At 36.6% G+C, this 23,295-nt stretch overlaps 1 protein-coding gene across 1 annotated transcript in view; it reads left to right on the top strand.

The window, feature by feature from the left end:
* LOC148835455 (voltage-dependent calcium channel subunit alpha-2/delta-3-like) overlaps nucleotides 1-18,741 on the top strand; it is a 194,756-nt gene extending 176,015 nt beyond the window's left edge. Inside the window, exons 33-39 of the mRNA XM_088915809.1 lie at nucleotides 1,540-1,615; nucleotides 2,691-2,743; nucleotides 3,340-3,395; nucleotides 7,431-7,542; nucleotides 16,251-16,363; nucleotides 17,533-17,615; nucleotides 18,277-18,741. Coding sequence (XP_088771935.1) covers nucleotides 1,540-1,615; nucleotides 2,691-2,743; nucleotides 3,340-3,395; nucleotides 7,431-7,542; nucleotides 16,251-16,363; nucleotides 17,533-17,615; nucleotides 18,277-18,369 — 586 coding nt within the window. The 3' untranslated portion in view covers nucleotides 18,370-18,741. The remainder of the gene's footprint in view (nucleotides 1-1,539; nucleotides 1,616-2,690; nucleotides 2,744-3,339; nucleotides 3,396-7,430; nucleotides 7,543-16,250; nucleotides 16,364-17,532; nucleotides 17,616-18,276) is intronic.
* The last annotated feature ends 4,554 nt before the right edge of the window (nucleotides 18,742-23,295 follow it).

Below are 23,295 nucleotides of genomic sequence, written 5' to 3' on the forward strand. Positions count from 1 at the left end.
GGTGCAGTTTTCACACAGTGTTCACTTGATATGATTCTGACCTGAATGTTACACTTTGTAATTTTATTATTGAAATTCCTAGTAAAAAAAAAAGATATAAAGACCTCCCTGACAGCACCTCTCATAGTTCATTCTTGTCACAAACACTGCATGTGTCCACCAGGCGAGAGTACTCAATCGTGGCAGCTGGTGTGATGATTTTGGAATATGTTGAAGGTGAAGAGTGCTGAGACACTCAGTGCCTTCCGAGTTCAGCCAGGGAAATCTCTCCCTCTTCTCAGCAGGCACTGGAGTTGGCAAGGCCCAGTGTCTGGAGCAGCTCTGGTAGCTCAGGTCCAGTTCCAGACTGGGGTCAGAGGTTGTACGGGGTAATATAAGATTGTTTTGGCAGTCTAATTTGTTCTTCTTCAGGACTCAATAACATTCAGGTCTGCTGTAGTGTGAGGCCAACCTTTTGCTGTGGTGAACTTATTAGTTGTTGTTTGAGAAAAAAGAGACAGAGGTTCAGATCCTGGCTAAATGCCTCATTGCTGCCATGACTCAGATTAATGAGAGAGGCAATCGGTTATCTAGCAGTATGGTGATGTCACTCCCCAGGATTTCCAAGAGTTTTCAAGCCTCATGCAGGGCGAGATGAGCTCTTGCCCCACTGTTTGTGTGGGCTGTCCTCGCCAGACATTCAGAGGTTCCTAAAAGAGATATCAAATCAAGATTCAGGATCTAACAGCTGGCTCCAGTTCTGATGCAGAAACACTTTCGACAGCTCCTACTACTGCCTGTGTCCCAACGAAGTTCCTGCTTCTCCAGCTGTTGTCGCCTGTTCACTTAAAAATTCTAGAACCTTACCAGATCTGGATAATTCCAAAAATGGAGCTGTATACAATTTTATTTTCATTAATACATTACATTAATTACATTAGCTGTGTTTCCGAAAGCTCTCGGAGGTAGGTTCTGTACATGCTTCAGCAAAATCAGGCTGAAAGTCTTAAGAGATTAATCCAATCAGATTTTCTTAATTTCTTAATTAAGGCTTCTTCAGTTTTTGACAGTGCCTGGGCATTGTAGTGGTGCAGGTCAAAGGTCAACCTTGAAGCTTTTTGACCACAGTACAATATATCTGTCATACATATATATGTACACGGGTTGACATATTTCATGAATACAAAATCTCATCATTGTGTCCACGTTTGACATTTAAAAGTCCGGCTCCCCTGAGTTATCTGAACAATAGTTATGCGGTTGGTTTTGTGAAATCTCTCCCTTGTGGCATGTGAGATGAACATGAGATAAATGAGACACAGTGGGCTTTTCTTACTCATTTCAGTGCTTTGATCTCGGTAGAAAATTGCAGGATATTTTGTAGGCATTTGTACTTAAAGAGACCAAAATGAAGGCTGAAAGGAATTTTAGTGGGCATCTAAATCGGAGAGGAAGTTGTTAGCTTGTGAAATCCTAGCATTCTTTACCCTTATATTGCATTTAAGTACACTCAGGAATGGTACTTTATTATACTGTATGATTATTGCTTCTTCTTTCCAGGGTTACGCTTTACGACTATCAAGCCATCTGTAAAATCTACGCTGAAAGCAGCGACAGTTCAAACAGTTTATTAGACGTAAGTATTTTGACGAAATGAGCATCCTTTTTCAAAGCTATGCAGGGCCACTCTGTATTAAATGATCATCCTGGAAGTGGAAATAACGCGTTTGTGACACAACACCAGGCATGAAACAGAGCCAACACAAGCACAGTGATATATGGTCATGTTTATGACACTGGGCCTGCCACAGATGCTCATACACAAAACCGGCTCTTTTGCAAAAGGTTACAAAAGTGCGATACCGTTTTCTTTTTTAGAGGGGGGAGTCATTTTGTTATAGGAAGCATCTAAATCTATCTGCCTCGTGGTGCTGTCTATGTTCTGCGTTCCGCTGTTGTTTCTTAGTCATTTGGTGCACTAATTCACTGTCATAAGCAAGAATTTCTCAGTAAAGATCTCTCAAAGCACAGTGCCAGGAAGTGTCCTGAGAAAGCAAGTTAGCACTGTGTCGCTTGTGTAGCTTGATAATCTAAAAAAGCTTTATGGTTCAACTGATATACAGTATCTGCCAACCTCATCCCTGGCATTCATCTTAGAGATGTCTCTTCACCACATTTATTATATTACATTATATTATATATTTATTACTGTATTAATAAATGTCATACAATATGCACCAGATTATAAATATAAAACTCAGATGCATTATAAAATATTCCTTTAATTTTATGATTTTACTTTGTTCTGTTTCTTTATATATAGTACCAAATATCATGCGTGTTGATACAGCTGTACTTGCTAGATTCCCATTTACCATGGTTTTGTGGTCTGGGGTTTACCAGCAGGCTATGATTAAGTTCCAGATGGTCACAAAAACCACCTTAAAAAAGGAGATACCAAAATGCTCCTTTTCCTATCTCCCTGTTAATATGAAAGTGTTTGATTTATTTGCTGCGATCTGTGGCGCTGTTCTTATCTCAGAGGTGGTCCCCACACAAGACAATATGGGAAGCCACTTCCTTAATGACTTGAAATACTTTGTGCTATTTTGTCATTGATGAGACTGTAAATGAACATACATCTTGCTGCTTCAAAAAGGATGATAATACTGTATATAGTGATTTCTCACAATATTTTTTTTCTCCTTAAGCCTTATTTTGCCTTCTTTGGTGTTATTAAATGGATCATGACCGAAATTATCATGTGAGTAAAAGTCCAGTAATCTTCTTTTTTTGTTGTTCTGCTGTTTTTTTTGTTTGGAATCGATTCTTTGTGATAATTGTTTTTAGTGTCGAGAAATGTCCCCAGCATTGAAAAGAGGTAATGACAACCTTATGTATCTACTTACTGTAGTTGGTGTCTACCAGCTCACAATTCAGACTGAGCCTTGTGTGGCTACAGTACAATTTCAAGAACATGCACTCTGGGTGGCCTATAGTGTGATTTCAAATTCTCATTATTTTCTAAGTGGGAATCCCAAATGGATTTATTACTTTTCTGTTACAGATTTTATTATTTGCACTAGAACTTCTGTCTCATTCATTTTGATTTTCTCTTTGACTACTCACCAAGTAATTACCACGCTGTCCTGGTCAATTAAAAACACTTCTCTCTAAGTAATGCTCTTTCCCAATAAATGTGCACATTGTAGATATTTCTTTAAATACACCCTTTTCTTCTGTAGACCCTTTTTACCCCTTGAGAGGAAATCACATTTAAAAAGGCCACTGTAAAGTTATTGGTAATTATTTGAAAATAGGTTATTTTAATGTTTCTTTTTTTGCTTGTTTTTCTTTTAGATTTTTGGTGGAGTTCAATATGTATGGCTGGTGGAATGTAGACCTCACAGCCAAAGGTGAGTTTGTTGAAGAAAAATGATATATTTAACTATCTGCCATCCAAGCCACACATTTGCAATGGCAAAAAATTTTATTCACATATTTCCATTCTGTGGGTGCCCACAGATCCTGATATTTTCTTGTGGTGAAAATAAAGGACTTCAGTGGCTCCATGACTTACATTAACAGGGGATCTGGTGTTGAGCAAATGCTGGGTCTGTGTCTGATTTCCAAAATTCATGCTGCTAGCGGCAGGGATGGAAATCCAAATCCCATTGCATGACGATTTGACCCATTTCGGCTTTTACAAGCTGCAGGCTCTTTTATATAAACCAGCATCAGGTGCAAAATATTTCATGCATGTCACTTTATTCAGGATACATTTGCCTAAACATTTGGAGTTAAAAATATATAGATTTTTAAAATCTATTAATATGAATGCTTTTTGGCTTCATCAGTCTTGGCTTGATCTTTATAAGAGCCTTAAGCTCATAAATCCTGAACTCGATCAAACAGTGTTGGAGTCTTATTTTCAGCCCTGTAGCTCTTGGTCCAACTTGTTTGACTGCGAAGCACCACACAACATAAACCGATAATGACCAGGCTCACATCTTTTAGGTTTGTTTTATTGTCAGGTTGACACCCACAAAAAGCAACATTAACAAGGTGAAAAAAACAGTACCTTTATACTTCATAATATAACCTGATTATGTATGTAGTGTGCTTTATTACTATATAATTATTCTATATCAAAGTGTATCACTGTTAAAATCAATGCAGCCTAAAATGATGACGAGCAGATCTGAATCAAAATCCATGTAATATTCTTTTACATGCATGTTATATAAATAATCTCTAATATATGGTAAAAAACAAACAACACATGATGTGTGTCTAATGTCTGTTAAATCTAGAAGTAGTAGGACATTGTTAATACTATTTTACAACAGTACATAAACTAGTTAAATATTCATTTTTGTTTAAGCTTCATCTTTATTCTTTAGTAGTTTTGTATTCTATAAAACCAGGATTGCAGTAGCTACTAAAGGTACAGTAGTTTTTCTCTGTACTAAACTCAGAAAAAACTGTTTAATTTATCTAAAATTTCCTAACAAGCAATAATAGAATACCATCAGTTTCCCTTCCTATGTTATGCTCCAGTTATTTATGTATGTATACATGTAAGGACCACTGTAATGCTTTAATCAACATGTTCAAAGCAATACATCAATTATTTTCATTAACAGGGAGCGTAATTTTAAAAACTTGCCATATGAGTGTGAAAGAAGAATGCCACATATCTGAAAAAAAATGAAAAGAAAATAGTACTAGGGCCTATGGACCAAAAAAATAAAATAAAAATAAAGTGTGATTGACAGTCCTTTGGGACACATTAATTATTTTCCAAGAAAAGACAGCTGTAGAGTTGATTGTAGCATGGGGATAAAGTTTCACACAGTGCTGACTGGAGTTCCGTTTTGCCCTGTTGTAAAACAATAGAAACACAATACTGTGACAATACTCCAGTTGTGAAACAAATCTGAAATCCACATAAGTTAATGCAGATGATTGCCCATCACAGCTGGTTGTACTGCCATGTGTCATACTGAATACATCAGTCAGTGCTCAAATAGAAATCTTTGAATAGGTTGTGAGCAGGAAAATAATTTTAACTTTTGTGAGTCAATATAGTAATTCTGGAAGGTTTGAGCGTGTTCTTTAGCTGATTAAAATGCATTCATTAGAAATGTTGTGATTACAGGAATACATATTTTTTCTGTTATAAATTGGCAGGGGGAGTTTGCCTGAATTTTGACCTGAATGTTGATACCATATCACTACTTTGCTCTAGCTTTTACTGAACACATAGCACTCCATAACTGAGTGTGTTTTGCAAAGATTTCAAGGTAAGGAAACTACATGCTGGGGACTTTAAAAAAAATATTTAGAAAGAATACTGCTAGTTTTAATTCTAAAAACCCTATACTTAATTAGCACATTAGCTGTTCTAATGTTCTGTGGTCCATTGTGCTTAGTAACCTTATCAAGACACCTTTTAAAAAAACAAGAACAAAAAAAAAGATCTCACCCCAAATCGTGTTTTATATATTTGTTTTAAATCCCATTAAAATCGCAATGATTTCTATTATGAATACTAGTATTAGTACAGTAACAGTAATGCATAATGTGCACATCAGATCATGAGAGGTCCGCAGTCATGATATAAAAGTATATAAAGGGAAAAGCTTTTAAATGCCCCGTTTAAAACAAAAAGTTTCAAAGGAACAAAATAATCTAAAAGTGAGTGTAGAATATACATTTGCAACTCATAGAAATGTATAGTACTGTACATCACCGTAAGGCCATTGCAATTCAACCCAGCATGAGTTTCTTCAGAGAACATTCTGCTTTGCCTTTTGGATGTTTTCTGTCATGAAAGTGTTTTGACTACAAGATCTTAGAAACTCAGCAAGGCTGGGTCTGGTCAGTATTGGGTTGGGAGACCTCTAAGGAAAACCATCGTGCAGCTCTAAGTGGTGATGGCAAACCACCGTAGACCAGAGAGAGTGCCACCCGCTAACCTGAATTTCCAAAGGGATTCCTCAGCTTGGTAGCCAGAGACACCGTGCTGTGTGAGGTGCTATCTTTGAAAATAGGCAATAACTGAGTTCAGGACTAATTGCTCATTAAAAGATCCCATAGCACTGTTGGAACAGTAAGGGTGTTAACCCAGGTTGTTGTCCTTGATGAATGACATTCTGGGCTTGTCCAATCTGGCCGCTTGAATGTCCAGGCAGGTAGCTGTGTCAGCATGCATAGACTGCAAAGCAAAAAGTAAAACGTTTATTCCATGCTGAAAAGAGTAGAGGGAAAACACCACATTTTGGCTGTGAAGCCTTCTTCAGGTGTGAGAAAGACAGGGCAGACAGCAACGATCAAATAGCACAAAAGACCGAAAGCTGGGAGAGGGGAGGAGGCAGGAGGGGCAGGGAGGCCACTCAGGAAGTGCAAAGTGGAGAGGGGTGAAGAAAGGTGTGAAGTCAAAACCTGCATGAGAATAGAGAAGATTACACGAAAATAAAAATGGAGAGAAGGGGGGTGGTGTGAACCCAGTTTCAGGATGAGTTTCGTTTCTGTTGTCTTTCTGCTACGGGAGTTGAGAAACCCTTCTGTGAGAACAGAGACAGGGAGATCAGCGTGATCATGGCCGTCTGAGGCGAAATGAGAAACACTCAAATGTCCTTCTTAATCCTATTGGTGGTGCAATAGAGATATTTCCCACTTATCCTCTTGATCCGCTGTGTAGCGGGGTTGTTGGTGCACAAGAGCTGCCGTGAGTCACCACGTGTCTGCTGCACTTCACTGGTGGGTGAAGTGGTTCTTCCCCTAGAAGCAAAATTCTTTAGGATCCTTCCATCCGAAAAGCATTATGTACAGTAAGTGCAAAGAGTAATAATGGTTTGGATGGGGATGTTTGAGTCACACAACAGTGGTTTATCAACTGTTATATCTCTTGAATATCAGTATTGAAAGAAGAAAACAAGAAATAATTAGTAAATGCACAGTAATGTATTTAAATATGTTTACATACAAGCAGATGTCTCAAACTTCCGAAAGGGTTTTGGAATACTTGCAGTACCTCAGAATGAGCACATGGTGGCAGCAACTCAAAAGTAATCATTTAACAGAACAGTTTCTCTTGAATGCCGGCGCTTTCTTTGATCTGTTACTTGTTTTAGTTTTCGTGTAAAGTTTTCCAAGTCGCCGCAGAAGTTCTGCGCTTGTTTTGAGATCCCCAGAATTAAAAGAAATTAGGTCTTTATTAAAAAAAAAATATCTGCCAGTCATACAGAGGAGTTATACGAGTACAGTGCTGCTGTTCATTGCATTGAATTAACCGATGGTGCTCGCAACTGTTCTACCACCTTTGTCGTAGATTGGTTTGAAATGGGGGGAATGTGATGACTTTGGTCAGATTTTTCAAAATGTAAGAGACTCTGCAGACTAATGCAAAACTCACGTTTTTATGCCGGTGCGTTGTCTCCTTCCAGCACAAAGAGGGAAACCCATGCTGGTGCCCTGTGACACTGAATACCCTGCTTTCGTCTCTGAACGCACCATCAAGGAGACCACGGGCAACATTGATTGCGAGGGATGCATCAAGTAAGAAATATTTCTGTCTTGCCCACGCATACCTGTTTTTTTTTTTTTTACGGCTCGTTTCAGCCACTGCAGATCTCTAAGATCTCGCCAGTACGTGTACAGTAGAAATTAATACAGTATTATCCTCAAAACACGCCACACAAAGTGGTGTATTATTTCCCTTGAATTTATGTTGTCCTTTTTCTAGGCTGTGTAAAGTGCAAAAGTGATAAATAATAGGAACTATGTTCACAGTACCTGATCTTGTTCGCGTCATAGGCATACAGTACGCAATGCGTGTTCTATGCATACTTTCTATACAGTGCTGTGCTTGTCGTTTTTGGGATAAGAATGGCCTTAGACACATTTCCTCCAACTACTGACCCCTTAGCCCTTGCCTGCAGTTGGAGGAGGAGAGGAAGAAAGTCCTTGAGTTCTGGCTGCCCTGTAGAGTTCCCTGTAAGGGCCTCTATACTACCCTGGAGTGGACCACCCTGTGCTCTGAAGGAAGGCCCCAAATCTTTAAAAAAAAACCCAACTAAAGTATTTCATTCAACAAATGAAACTGTAAACCTAATTATTTCAGTTTAATGGTAGACCTGAGCGCACGTCTGTGCATAAATCGTAAGAGACTGCAACATCGCCGGTTATTATCACAGCTTTTTTTTTTCTCAGTTTGCTCACAAACCGTTTCAGACTCTGTTAGTTTAATGGAGTATTCACTGCAGGTATTTTAATACATTTTTATGATTTTTTTTTTGTTTTCTGACATGAATTATTGAATCACTGAGACAAACTGATTCTGAGACCTCTTAAAAGCCAGGTGTACAGTATACAGGACTATTTTAAAAATCTTTACATAACATTAACTATTATGCTTGAAAAAAAATATAGAGATCTTATTGTTCATCTTGCTTCCATAAGCAAACTATTACAGTCTGGAAATCAACTTGTATTTTCCATGCATTTTTAAACTGATGAAAAGCAAATTCAATTTTGACTTATGCTAAGGGTAAAGTATATTTTAGAAATGTTTTACCTCTTTGGTAGCTTTTTTAAGGACTTTGGCTAGCAAAGTAAAGCACCTAATAGTACTGGATGTAGTTAATGCATTCACAGTGCGTCTTTGTCTGTGAAATCTCTTGCAGTTCTTAATCTTGCTAAAGCCCAAGTGTTTCCCTTACAGCAATATTATCCCAAATCAATCATTCAGTCCCCGAACACAGGGAGCCTAGAGACACAGCTGTTTGGCAAGAGAATTCTCTGATGGTTCAAGTGCAAGGAAGTTGTCTCCCTTAGTAGAGAGTTGCTGCTCTATTATCCATTATTCTTTTAGGAAATCCAGGCTGGATAAAGTGAAGCTGATTGATTGATCTCAAATGTTTTGACAAGCAGCTTTCTACTGCACTGAGGAACAATGAGACATCAATGTAATTTTAAAAGGCACACAGGTTCCTGCAAACATGCACAAAGTTGGACAAGCACAGCTGGGTTTTGGACGTAGTCCATGAATTACAGCTGTGAAATTAATCCCCCATTAAATGTGGTGTCTTATAAACGCTGTGATTAATGATTGAAATTTAAATATTTAATCCCTGCATGAAATCCATGCCTACCTTGTATGCACTGATTTCACTAGTTAGTAACGTACCCAGGAACTGTATTCTTTTCATCGATCTACTTTTTTTTTCTGCATTGTCCGTGCAGTAGAGTAGAGTCTTAAAGAGGACTGGTCAGAATATTTCTGAAATAGAAGTAGAACTGAAAAAAAAAATGGTTTTAAAAGAGAAAAACAAAAAATACAATGGGCCCTGCTTTCAGTAATCAGACAACTCTCAATCCCCAAAGAAAGGCAAGGGTGGACTTTCCTGGTGTCTAAGTACTGAGGAATTTCTAAAAGGCATCATTCAGAACAGCCTTAATCTTATACTATTATGCCCTTAGATAAGTGTAATCAGTGTGATTTGGAAGACACCAGAATGGGGTGATAGAAGCCGACCCAAACAAGTAGTTTAAGGATGAGGTGCTCATATAGATAGGAGGGTCCTTCAGGTTTTCCAGGAAAACGGCAAGTGTTACCTCACCATTTAACCATATACTCCACTGATTACATCCTGCTTGTATAAATTAAATAAAGTTGAATACCTTAGCATGCAACAGCAAGGTTAATAAAAGGCTATCATGCTAATTATACCACAAAAAGCCTAAAGAAAAAAACTAAATAAACAAGGATCCTTTTGATTAAGGAGCTTGGATGAATCCATCAGACCTGTGGTTAAGATCAGGTTGGTTTTAAGTAGTGATTATTTGATGAGAGGTTGATTCTATTCTAATCTAAAATTGCTGCATTATAGCTGCTTACTGACATGTTCTGTTAATCAGTATTTTGGCTTTCTTGGTTAAAAAGGAATAAGGATGAGATAATAAGAAGGTATCATTACTCTTTAGACGGTTTACGTATGTAGTATTTCATATTGTTGACTCATCGTATTCTTTCTGTTTTTTGAAGTCCTCTATTCACTTTGGGAGAGAGGTTTCAATGGTAACCATTTGCCAGTAGAAAGACTGGAATTAGTTGTAACAAGTATAGCTTGATTTTTGTTCCAGAAAAAACATTTCATAGATACAAATATCCAGTTCTAAAAGTAATGTGCAATAATGATCCTGCTTTTATGATAAGGATTTTAATTTAATTAAGAAGGCTCATCTTGTGTTGTCTATATTCTGAAGTTATTTTTGAAAACCATAGGAGACATTGAAATGCTATGCCTTTTGTTATATGATAAAAATCTACAAATAAAATGAATATATGGATTACACTTAGACTAATAATTTTCAATTTAATAAAAACGGTAATAACAAAACTTAATTGTTGCATTTATTTACAGTCAATTGATTTTCGTAAGTTGTCTTGATTAGTATTTGTCCCACTGTCTCTGGTTTGTGTAAACTCTTAGACCATCTCTTAGGTCAGCCCCCTGTTGTGTGTCAGTCTTCTGCAATACAATGACAGGATACTAATTTAACTGGAGCATTGATGGCCCAGCGAGACACGGGCTTCAGTTAAGTTCCACTAATTTGGAGCATGTGGACAACTCTTAATATCATATTATAAAAAAGGGATTAATTATAGGCGACCTGACATGCTGATTACTGGGTTGATATCTTGGGAAGAACAGGAAGTGAAAGTTTAGATGGATTACTCATTGCTTGGCTATACCAATTAATCTCAGTGTTTTGCAGATACACAATTTATAGTACTCTTCAGACACATTAATATTATTTCTGTCATTTTTCTTAAACCAAATCCTTGGTATAAATGTGTGTAACGGTACAAAATAACATAAACATACCCAGTGTATTACACATTTTTATGTAATTTTATAAATAGAAAATTAGTTTGGGAAGCTTTACTAAGCCCTGCTAATGCACTTATAATGTGATTTATTTTTAATTTAAAGGTTGCAAAAAGAAAACTGAAAAAAACCCAGGATTGTTCTTCTTAATTATCATCATTTTCAAATGTAGTAGTTTTGGATGCTCATTTATTATTTGCCAGCCTCAATGGATTGCAGTGCTATAATTATGGTGGGGATAGTATTATATTTGACAAATGATTAGTAATTGAAAATTGTCCTACTGTTTATTGCAGAATAAAATCTATTGTCTGTTTTATACTTCACTACAAAAGCTGTTTTATTTTGGTCTAGTCCATTAATACATTACTTTTATGTTTTTAATACTTCAGTCCTTAAACAGAACTGATTTATTATAGACATTTAGCAGTGATTTAAAATATTTTAAAATAATTGTAGCTATTTTGGTCCTTCTGAGTATACATTGCTTAGGAAAACAGCTTTAAAAAAATGAGAAAATTAGTGTGGTATATATTAAGAAACTGAGGGGTTTTTTAGTCACTTGTAGGCAGTTCTGCAGATTGTTCAAGCATGCTTTCATTGCTACCAGCTGTTGAGTCTGTATGTAAACTTAAATACATGTAACCTCAGTGTAGTCATGTAAGGTCAAAGGTGGAGGATTTATAGATATAGGAATATCAAAACGTTTTACTGCATTAATATTTAAGATGTTTAAAGGACTTCCTGGCAACTATACAACAGATAGTTTGGGACAAATTATGTTATTGGAATGAAGATTGCACAAATCCTAAACACATTAACAAATTTACAACAAATGGCATTCCTTTGTACAGACTGTAACTTTAAATAGATCGCATGTGGTCTAACAACCTTAAGAACCAAGCTAATGAATCTTCCTAAAATCTAACTAATCTCATTTAATATATTAAACAGAGGTTGAGATTAAGTAAACCTTGTTTGGATTAAGAAAATTGATTGGAATGTGAAAATGTTCTTTCTTATTAATGAAACATACTAAGATTCTATAAGCAGATCCTTAAGATAAAAATAACTTGTTTTAGTATTACTTGGTTTTACATGTATTAATATATTAAAGTACAGTAAGCTAAATAAAAACAAAATGTATTACTGATTATTGGAAATAACTTCTATAATGATATTGGCTATCTGTCTGTAATAAATATCTTGCTTTTTGTTTCTAAAATGTTCATACTAAATGCTTATTGCATTTTCAGAAAGAAAGCTGTGCTTTCTGTTCTAATTAATTTAAGTTTATTTTAAACTGTTTTGTTTGTAAGGAAGGTTTTAAGTTTTTTCAATGGGCCTTTTATGCTTTCTAAGTGATTATACCTGTAGCTGTGTAGCTACAGAATGTTCTTGCTTCGGTGTTCACTTTTGCTTCTACAGAAGTGTAGCAACCTATTAGTTTTATAAACAGCAGATAAATTAATTACAATTCTGAATTGATTCTCTCTTATTACCATGTCATTATACATACAATATAAACAAAAACATTATAGACAGCCACATTTACAGTTAATCATCCTATTTATAATAGAATATATCAGGAATTGATTTCTAGTGACACACTGTATGAGGTTCATGCAATATGCAGTGTATCTGTCAACATAATTGTAAAAATGATAGTTTGTTTTAGCTAAATAACTTTTTCTCATGCACTGTCCTTTCTTTCATATTTCTTTAAAAAAGTAGAATCGTCTTAGCTGTTTGATTTTTCATTCCTTGTTGATGAAAGGCATACAGTACAGCGTTGCCCATTTCATCACTTCATCATGTTTGTGTGTAACGCATAGCGTTAGCACCTCATAAAGTAGGGAATTAGTTGACATAATTTTGTAAAACGTTTTTGACAATAACAGATTTTGGCCCTGTTCCTCTTCTTTTACACTGGTATTCATAACATCCTTGGTAAAATGCTATTTAGTCTGGTCTAAAACTATAAGCTCCTGATGATGGGAGAAGTGAATGTTGTTTGTCTTAAACAGCCATTGCATTAAACCCCTACATTTATTTTTCTCCACAAAAGTGATGGGATATTTTAAAAGTCCGGAGATGTAACATTAAAACACTACTTTGTTTTTCTTATCCAAATATCTGTCAAATATACTTGAAAGTATTACGTGGAGAGGAGAATGTGGATAAACCCACAAATCATCAATATACTGTAAGTGTTTTATGACCTAGAGTATTTATAGGCACTATGTATAGTTTCATAAAGATCATGGTAAAACTTGGGTAGAGAACATGTAAGTATGGCCTGAGTGCTCCATTTTCCAAATTATGACGTCGTAAAGTACAGGAAAGATACATTTACAGTGAGACAGGAATGTCTAAGCTGGAATCTCAGTATCACAAACTTGTGCACTATATCCGCTTCAAAAAATGTATACATTTAATTGGTCTTACCGTTGGTTTTCCTCTAAAATTAAACAATATTGTTCTTGACAGATTACTGTCGAAGTATTTGTGTGAAGCAGATGTATTCAATACAAACTGGCAAATTGCTGTTAGAGTCTGCGAGTGATCGCCATTAATCTGGAAAAGTGCACGCTTCTATCTGTAACAGCTGATAATTTAATAAACCACAATAGCCCACACATCATTTATCCTTCTTGATATGTGCTCATGTAAAACTGAGACAAGGCCCATTAATTAAGACGTTTCCTGAAGGAAGATATTCAAAGAGAAGAACTCTGCAATACATCAGTATTTGTGCGAATAGACGAATAGCATAATAAATTGTATCTAAATAGGTGATAACACCATTAGGAATATTTATTATATATTTATCTAGACTTGAGGGTGGCTAATGAAAACCCATCTCACTTAGCTTCTTCGGCTGTGGAGCTTATTTGCAGATTTTGTGGTTGTTTTTATGTGTGCTTACTAAATGACACACATTAACCATTGAAGTCCTCTAAACCACTGTCTTTCTCCATCAGTCATCACTTAATTACGAACATGAGCAGAAAGACACAATGCTGCCTGTGATTTCTGCCTTTTCCCCATGTTTTCCCGAGACGGTTGACTTTGATTTTAGTTATTTACGCACTAAGGTATTCGGATTTCCAGCAGGCCCATCGCCACTTTCAAGCCTAACACTACTTCTCTGTTTCAATTTTATGACAAAATCCCTGAAACAAAATTCACAATTCATCCTTCTTATAGCTGACGTGGCAACAGCGTGCAGTGAAGGAACTGAGCCTTTTTGCCAGGGGCGGAACCTCTGTATCTGTTTACTGTATATGGAAAACCTTCTGTAGGATCATGGCCACTCATGTTCACAGTGCAAAAATAAACACGTACAACAGGAAGAATGTTATAATCTATCTGTGATGTTACACCTCCTGGACAGGGGATCGGATCAGCACACCATCCCAATCTAATTACAAAATCTGCGCTATACTGTATAATAAAGACGTTTATATTGTGCATTTTGATGTTCAAGGAAGAGGGTTAGTGCCATGTGGAAGAGATAGTCCAAAGTCTTGTTACAAATAATTGTACAGTTAAACCCATTTCTTCAGTACTCTTCCCTTGCATTTGCCACAGTTGTCTAGGCACATCAAGTTGCATGCTTTGTGAGTCCACAGTTACAGCATCCATTTTGAGGTAAAGTAAGTGCTGCAACTGCAGTAGGAGTTGAGAAGGGTTTGGGCGCGTCTCTGCTGCAGCTGGTTCGGCTCCTTAAGCAGTACATTGTACCTCACTCAGCAGACTGGGGGAACTACAACTTACTCTGATGTGTTTTTTTTTTTTTTGAGGCTTTCTCAAAATTCATTTCAAACACAGATTGGTATCATCTGTATTTACTGCCTCGCTCCTTTATAAAAGTAGCGTGTGCTGGAGCTGTAACAGTGTTTGACATCTAGAGAAAAACAAAAAAAAAAGAGTACACCAGCAAAACTCAACTGTGCATGCTTTATGGTTGATTTTTTTTTAAAATTCATTAATTCTTGGGTAAATATGTATTCATTGAGTGTCTTTGCAGAATTACCCACGGTAGTTCGAAAAGGACTTTTAACATGGTAGGTCAGTGTCAGTTTACAGTGATGTCTGGGACCCTTCTACAGCTACAAAGCCTTGCCAGGAAGAACAAGCACTCGTTTTCTTGAAATTTTCTGCTTTTTGTTCCTTTTTTTCTTGGCCTCTTCTGTAGAACCGTGGCTGTGTTTTTGCTTTCTTGAACTTACACGCACTTGCACTGGACTCTTAAATCTTTTGCCAAGAATCTGCAAAGTCACCAGCTCTTTTGGGAAAATATTGTTGGGATTTGTTTTTCAGAGTTTTTTTTTTTACCAAAGCAATCTTCTTAAAATGTGTTCTGCTTCATGCAGTTGGACTGCATTTTAGTCCCTAAATTTCCAGGTTGTTTTTTTTAAAAGGAAGGTTAGGATTTCACAAGGACTTTTGCCGCATGATAAAAGCTTACTGTTGAGTCCATAAATCTCATGTGCTGTAACCCACCAACTGGAAAAAAAAAATGAAAAGACCACTGCAGGGATATGCTGTGTTTTCAGTTCTAGCCTCTGTAAGACACCAAACACAGGTTCCAAAACGCAAAAAGAATAAACAACTATCTTGGAAAGAAAGAAGTGCCATTTAAGAAATCCAAATGCCTTGTGGATATTAGGTAGTTTCATATTTTTTCTTATGCCTGCTTTTTATCGAACGGTTCATGTTTTGAAAAAATATGATCATTGAAAGTTAAAATAAAGGTTTAAATAATGTGAGGGATCTGAATTTTGCTGTTCTTTTTAGTATATGTCATTCGTTGAAACTTAAGTAGTTACTATAACCAGAACAAAATCAGAATAAGTAATCAGACGTGGGAAACTATGTTGCCTCATGCTGAATTCATATTACCAATACCGCTTAGAGCCAAAACTGCATATCACATATGCCCTAATTTTGTATAAATAAAATTCTAGCTAAAGCATTGCAATAGATGACTTCATTAACAGACATTTGTAAATTTGAAGGTTATTTTTCCAGAATTATATTTATTTAAATAATTCAAAATTGTATTTTCTTAATATACTCTTCTCATTTTAGGCTACATGTGGGAAATGAACATGAACTACTTTTTTATACTTATTACATGCATTACCCTAATGATTAAAAATCATTTTCTCTGCCACAAATTGCACGGCTTTACTCTGTTTTATACAGTATACTGTAAATGTGACCATTAACTGAACCAATTAGAGTGTATTGTATGGTGAAATATCTTATCATGGTTAGGTAAATTGTGAAACAATTTATTAATGTGTCTGAATTCCGCAAAAATGGAGGATCTGGTTTAACCAAATGTTTTTTTTTCTTTTACAGATCATTTGTGATTCAGCAGATTCCCAGCAGCAATTTATTTATGGTTGTGGTCGATAACAAGTGCGATTGCAAATCTGCCCCACCAATTACCATGGAACCCATAGAAATTATGTATATCCTTTTCTGTGTGTTTACAGAGCGTGCAAGCCAGTTTAAGCCTATATTCACAGAAATGTTTAGAACTGGTGTGGTGAGGTAAAGCATTTTAAATAATTAATGTGATGGGATTAACATGTGACTTTCCGGGTGAAAAGAAGACCGTGTTGCCAGTAAAAAAAGGGATAAAAGCCCTGTTTTTAATACGATACATACAGCATCTACAGGGCTATTTATATACTTTTTCAGCTGTAATTTCTATTTAGTTATTGTACCCAACCTTTCAAACAGTTAATTATATCTTAGAATTACTGATACTACTGGTAGCACATACAGCAATGTTTTTGGTACATATAGACCTGTGACTGAAAATACAGGTTTTGTGATAAGTTTGGCTATTGACAGTACCATTGAAAATCAGTGAACAGCACCAAACTGTGTCTTGTGTTGCCTGTACAAGCTGATACTTACTGTAGTTACTGTAGGTTGTGGTGTTTATCAGGTGGCAAGATGTTAACATTTTTTATAATGAATACTAAGGTATTAATAAGGCTATCCAAACAGTACTGCCTGCCAAGAGGTGTTAAGGAAACGGAAGGTTTTGATTAAGGTTTTATTGGTTCAGTACGATCAGCTGGAAGGCCTGTTATGTTTGTTTATTTTTTTAAAGTGGGAGAAAACAATAAAGGGTGGGCTTTCAAGTGAGGCTAAAGCTGCTGCATGAAAAATATCATTTTCTCTTATTTCACTTCATACGTTTTAGCATGACAGTGCTTTGGAAACGTAATGCTTGTTGTTTTTTATGCTCTGCGGAGGGCCAACGTGGGAAAAATACATTTGCTGATGGCTCGCGCTCCGAGTGTCTGCCCCGTGCTCTTTTCCCAGATTGAAAGAAAAAAAGGAAAAGTATTTTTTTAAACAAAAAGTGAAACGTTTTCACAAAAAAATTTCATGTTGTTAGGTGATGTGGTAATTTACAGTATGCTATACATTTTTGTAAGTTAATAGACCAGTTCTAATTCGCAATTGCACTTACAGTATAAAGTGACTTCTGTCAACGTAAGTAATTTTACAGGCAATATCACACAAGTACATTTTCTGTGGGTGTTGCTTTCAATGCCCCAGTGCAGTTCTGTGAAGAAAGGATTGCACGGCTAGTCTAAAATGCTCTTTAACTCCAGTGCACACAATGAATCTCTGAAGTGTGAACGCTTGAAACTGCAGAAAGACAGAAGACGGCCAGACTCATGCCACCCTTTCCACCCCGAGGTAAAACGTCCTGGGGGGGTTTTAATAGGGAGTTGAAAGTGGTGCACACCACCTTGTTTTAAACTTTGTCTCATACTAAATAGGGTGCAGAAATGCGAACGGTTCGTTCAGCTAACAGCGTGAAGAGGCCCCATAACACGGGTGGTTCAATGCTATCAGCCAAGAGAGCACCTCGTTGCCTTAGCCTTATGACTTTAAACGTGTTTACCATTAGCTTCCAAAGAGGGCCCAAGGCAAGGTACCATATTCTGTTCAGTCCAGCCTAGTAATTTATAGCAATTTCACAACAAATAGGAATGTTAAACCACACCAGAGTCATTAGGATACTTTTGTGTACCTCTGCCTTAAGGAATGAACTTGAAAAGGGACCCAGTTTATAATCAACCAGTACACGTCCGCTTCAGTCTACTTAAAAGCAAATACTGTTGGATCGTTATGTGCTGTAAATCTCTGGTTTGCTGTTTAAACCACCAACAACTAAGACAATTTACCCTTTCGTTTCTTTTGAACACGTCCCAGCCTAAAGTGCAAGATGGGCCCAACGGCCTTCCCTAGCAATCTTCTTACCTTCTTAATTGGTGTTGGCTGCTGTCCAACCAGCAGTTCCCCATCGTGTCTGAAACGATGCACAGACACTGAGCTGTTGTCCCTTTCCTTGCAGGAGAATGCGAGGGAATGTGGAGGAGCTTTTGGCCTCAGGTCCCAGCTTGCCGTTGTTTTGCTCTTACTTCTCCTCACGCACCTCGCCAGGTGACCAGGACCAGGGCCGTCTCATGTGTGGCATGCTGAACCCTCACGGAGGGAATCATGAACTGAGTTTCCCCATGCGGCAGACGAGAATTTTACTTTAGTTGAAACCATCAGCATTTCATTGGACATTCATGAACCTAAACTGTGGTTGGAGTAATGCTAAGCTTTGTGAAGACGAGTTTTCCAACAAAAATAAAACATAAAATAATTTAAATAAAAATGGAAAAATAGTATCTTTATAATTTGCAAAGTGATAACCATAAACTGTGACCTGGGGATGTAAGTCCACAGACATGATTGGTAATTATTTTGAGCTTTGCCTTATCTGAAACAATCCGATCCTGTTTGTGTACTTTTTAAATAAAAGATCTTTAAAATAACAAGGCCATTGGGAATTGTCTGTGCGGCTCGTTTGTTTAAACATTTCAGAAACTTCTCTGAATGGGGAGGCCTGTTTTTCTTTTCATTTTATGCAACAAAAAAACTACTCCGAAGCCATTTCATTTAACAAAAAAAAAACAAGGATGCACTAGAAGGATCATGCTGGATTTAACAACTTACTTCCATCTGCAGCCTATTAACACTTCAATAAAGACTGGCAAACCCACAAAGATAAATATTATGATCTTGCGTAAAAAATGAGATAATTTTCATCAGTTTAAAGAAGGGTAGTTGTAAATTTCTAACAACCACAATCAGTCTTAAAATTGTATGTAAGCTGCCAGAATTCCAAATGAATGTGAAATCACTTTTATCGTGTCATGTTTCTTTCTGAGCTTGTCTAATCTCGTCTAATATTTCTTACAGGCTTCAGCACCCTTAATTCTGCAGACAAATGAAAAAATGGAAGCATTTATTTGGATAAAGGGCCACGACCTCATGAGCAATAAGAATCCTAACACAACCCGTTGGCGGTTCACACTAACGCCAACATAGGAGTTACAGCTTCATTTGCACGATTCAGCTCATTAAATTTGTTTTCAGGAGCAGTTCGAAAGATTTTAATCATCAATTCAGGTACGCCAAGGTATATAGAAAGGCAGAATATATAGAAATTGGTTGACGAAACCAGTAGACCGCACATAATCAACCAAGCAAACATCCTTGTTCTTAAACCCTTTTTGCTGTTACCCTGTTTTTGATCAGCATGAAAAATACATCTGCTGTTTTCTGTATTTCTTCCTCAAATAAGTACTCGTTTTTCAGATACTGAAAAGGGTGTTTTTTAATTTTGAAAAATGACAGAACACTTGTGTGTTTTGATATTTGAACCCTATTTAATATCCAGTCCTACAATCCGATTGTAGCAATCGCTTGTATTTTAGCAATTAGTGGAAAGAAAACAGAGGAATATTTCAAACTAGTAATTCTTAACTTAAGTCCGTCCAGTCAGTCTTTATTAAATATAAAAACTATTTCAGTTTGTGTTATATTGATAGTTTTTTGTGTCTGAAAAAATGCTTTTGGGATATTTTTCTACTCTAATTAATGGTTTAGCAGTCATTTGTTTTTCATCTACAGTAATTGAGGACACATGTTTGATTATAGGTTTTGTCCTTTGATAAATTAACCGTTTTGTGGCTGTGTTTGCTGTTCCCTGCAGACACCGTAACAAAGCTGGAGAGACACTGGTCTACTGGGGATGTCACTCTTAGGGTTGCCACAAAGACACATTGTTTGTGTTTGCAGAAACTCTATTATCTCTTTTCCAGAGGGGTTTGGAGTGCATTGGAAAAAACAAAACTGGTGCAGAAACAACGAGAGGAACTAACGAAGAGCTCACATCAAAGGATATTAAAACATGTTGGGAATTAAATGTTATGGTTTAAATAATCTTTTTAGAATGGAAATGTTTTAAAGCCCTGCCAAAATATACATTAATTGTGTTCACTTTTTAAAATATATTTACTTTTATGCAGTTTATACAATAAGATACACTCACGAGACCATAATGCATTAAAACATCCCAATTTGTTAGAATCCCATAGGATTCAGTACGGAATGGTAGTCATTTGAAAGCACCTATGTTTCAGTGGATAAAATAATTCATAGCGACTTGACAAGGATCTAATTTGAAGCAACAAGAACCATTTCTTCCAAGTTAATTGCAGAGCTCCAATAGGACAAATCATATCAATACTCCTATTACAGAGAGGCAAAATGTTAGCATCACATCTCCATTGAGTGTCAGTCTTTCCGTTGTGTTGTGTGAAGCAGTTCCATTCTTGTGGTCAGTAATTAATCATTTAGTAATGCTCTCAAAGTTATTTTGGGTCAGGAACGTTTGATCCGATTGCAATTTCTCTTGCAAAGCAAGCTGTGGGAAACATTTCTAATAATGGTGAGAAACCCCATTAAGTCTTGCATCTTCTGCTTTGGAATTTTTAAATGGCACCCTATCACGGGCTGAAATCTGACACCTGTCTTAGGAACAGATTCTTTTTTGTTCACATTTTTGATGGGAAGGTTAAGGAATAAACACACTCATCTCAAGTACAATTAGTTGAAAGTACCTGTCCCCCTTTCCTTAAATTTCCGCTCATTAATTATCGTCCTTTGAATTCTGTTTACAAAGCACATCTGCCCTGAGTAAATTTCACATCTAATGCTGTATTTATTAGCTTTATAGTTTAATGATAGCTAAGAACTGAGGAATTAGCTTAAGTGTAAATTAAGTAAAACCTAATAATGAAAGAATGAAGGTTTTGGCCCAGCTAAGATATTGGAGTGAACATACAGTATATGCAATCCTTAAAAAATCATAATGAAGACATACAGTAGCAATTTACTCTGAAACTTTTGCATATGATATTGCATTCTTTTAAAAAAACATTGCTTATTAAAATTTTTTTCATCTTTTCCTTTCATCATTGATTTAAGTAAAAAACTCACAGCTCTGCATTTTGTAATTTACAACTGAGATTTTTTTTGGAAACTCCAAAAGAGTCCTCATTTCCTGCTGGTGAATTTGCCCAGATGCTAAAATTTTCCAGTCTCATTTTTACTTAAGGAACTCTAAATGATATCACACCTCTGAATTCTCAAGTGATTCTTCAGCACTTACTGCTGTGGTTTATAATGGGCATTAATATGGACTTTCAGGAACAGCTCTTGAGTCATTAAATCTCTCATGGTAAAATGTTTTTGATAATATTTGAGGTACGCTGCAAAAATAAATCTGTACACTCCTCTGTGTGTTAGCCCTTTTATTGTGATGCTATTGATGATATAATTTTGAATTCTGTGATCTCTAGTTCAGTGTTGAGAGATGGCGGCCATCAGTTACCATTCAAAAGGACGGTACTGTTTGTTTAAACTGACTGCTGTCTCATGGTCCACGATGGGAGCTGGCAAAGCGCACCAACACATGATATTGCTCTCCAAGATGCCACTGAAACTAGCAAATTTTGATTAAATAGAAAACTAGACGAGAGCATTATAGAGCAGCTCTCATCACTTTAAGATACAGTAGGCATGGGGTCTCCATTTGCATTTAAATGGAAATTGCATCTGACTGGTTGGACACACATGCTCACAACCGCAACATGGTGTTCCATAAAGCTGCAAAATCTGAAAAATATCTATTATCAAATTCCACTGTTGCAGTGTACAGACCAGACCAAGGAAATGTCTGTGCTCTGTGCAAAAATAACAAAGATAACAGCCCCACTATCCAAACTGCCATGTGCCTGGTTTATTATTTTTTCTAAAAAATAACGCTAAATTCAAGGTTATAAGTTGTAGTGTGTGTTTCTTGACTATGTCATTGCCTAAACAGCAACTGTAAGAATTTTTTTGCAGACCACATGGAACATTTACAATATTTGTTTCTCATCTTATTATTCCTATAAACGGAGGTGCCTGGTAAAAATGTAAGAATCATCTGGAGTTTTTGTCTGTCCGGTGTTTTTGCATCCGTGAGCATCATTTATCTGAGCCTTTTTCAAATAATATGTAAATTATTCTGCAAAATATTTCAATACTGAAAATTGCATGAAACAATATAAGTTATAAATATCCTTCCATTGCCAGTAAGCTGCTAATTCCTGGATAAATGTTACAGAACCATGGAGCACAATACTGAAAGCACAAGGCACTGTCCGACATCAGCCTATCACAGTGCACAAATCCACCCAGGTACATTTATACATACAAATCAACCTAGTTACTGTAGTTAGCATGCCTGTGGACAGTGGGAGGAACCAGAGCACCTGGCAAAATACCCATGCAAAAAAATGGAGAACATGCAACTCCACCAGAATTAAACCTAGCAGCTATGAGCTGTGAAGCAGCATCACTAATAGTCACAACACTGTGTTACTGTGCTGGACAATTAAAAATATATAGTTCAACATGCAGTATTCATCCACTTAAAGAACTGTGTCATGTGAAGCTCACTACAGGTATACAGTAAACTGTACAGTAGATTTCTAGGTACAAAAAAAAAGGACTGTTTCTATTTTCTTCAAAATTATGATTTCAAAGTTATAAAATGATTTAAAAATCATTTGTTTCAGATGTCATGTCACCGACTGATCTGTTAAAATCACAGGGAAGGAAACGGTAAATGCCCAGAGGCTGAGTGCATGTTATTTAATAACAGAACGCAGCCTGATGGAGGCTGTGACTGGCATCTGTCCCTAAGCTGCTCCTCTGGATACCACTGGCTTGACACCGACAGCTGCGGCGATCATGAACAAAATGATCCACACCACAGAAAAAATAAAATAAAACAGAAATGACAAATTCACCCGTGGGGTGCCAGGAGAAACACACACCCCAGTCTGAGGTCGGAAGAGGGTCTGAATCATTCAGAGGCTTTTGGCCATATGGGAAGATCTGGTTACCAGCTGTACTAACAATGTGTGTGAGATTCGTTGAGGTTCCTGCTGTTTCACGTACAAATCCAGGTGCCGTTCTGGAGCCATTC

Source organism: Atractosteus spatula, chromosome 5 (assembly GCF_055471065.1).
Source record: "Atractosteus spatula isolate fAtrSpa1 chromosome 5, fAtrSpa1.hap1, whole genome shotgun sequence".
Classification (NCBI taxonomy): domain Eukaryota; kingdom Metazoa; phylum Chordata; class Actinopteri; order Semionotiformes; family Lepisosteidae; genus Atractosteus; species Atractosteus spatula.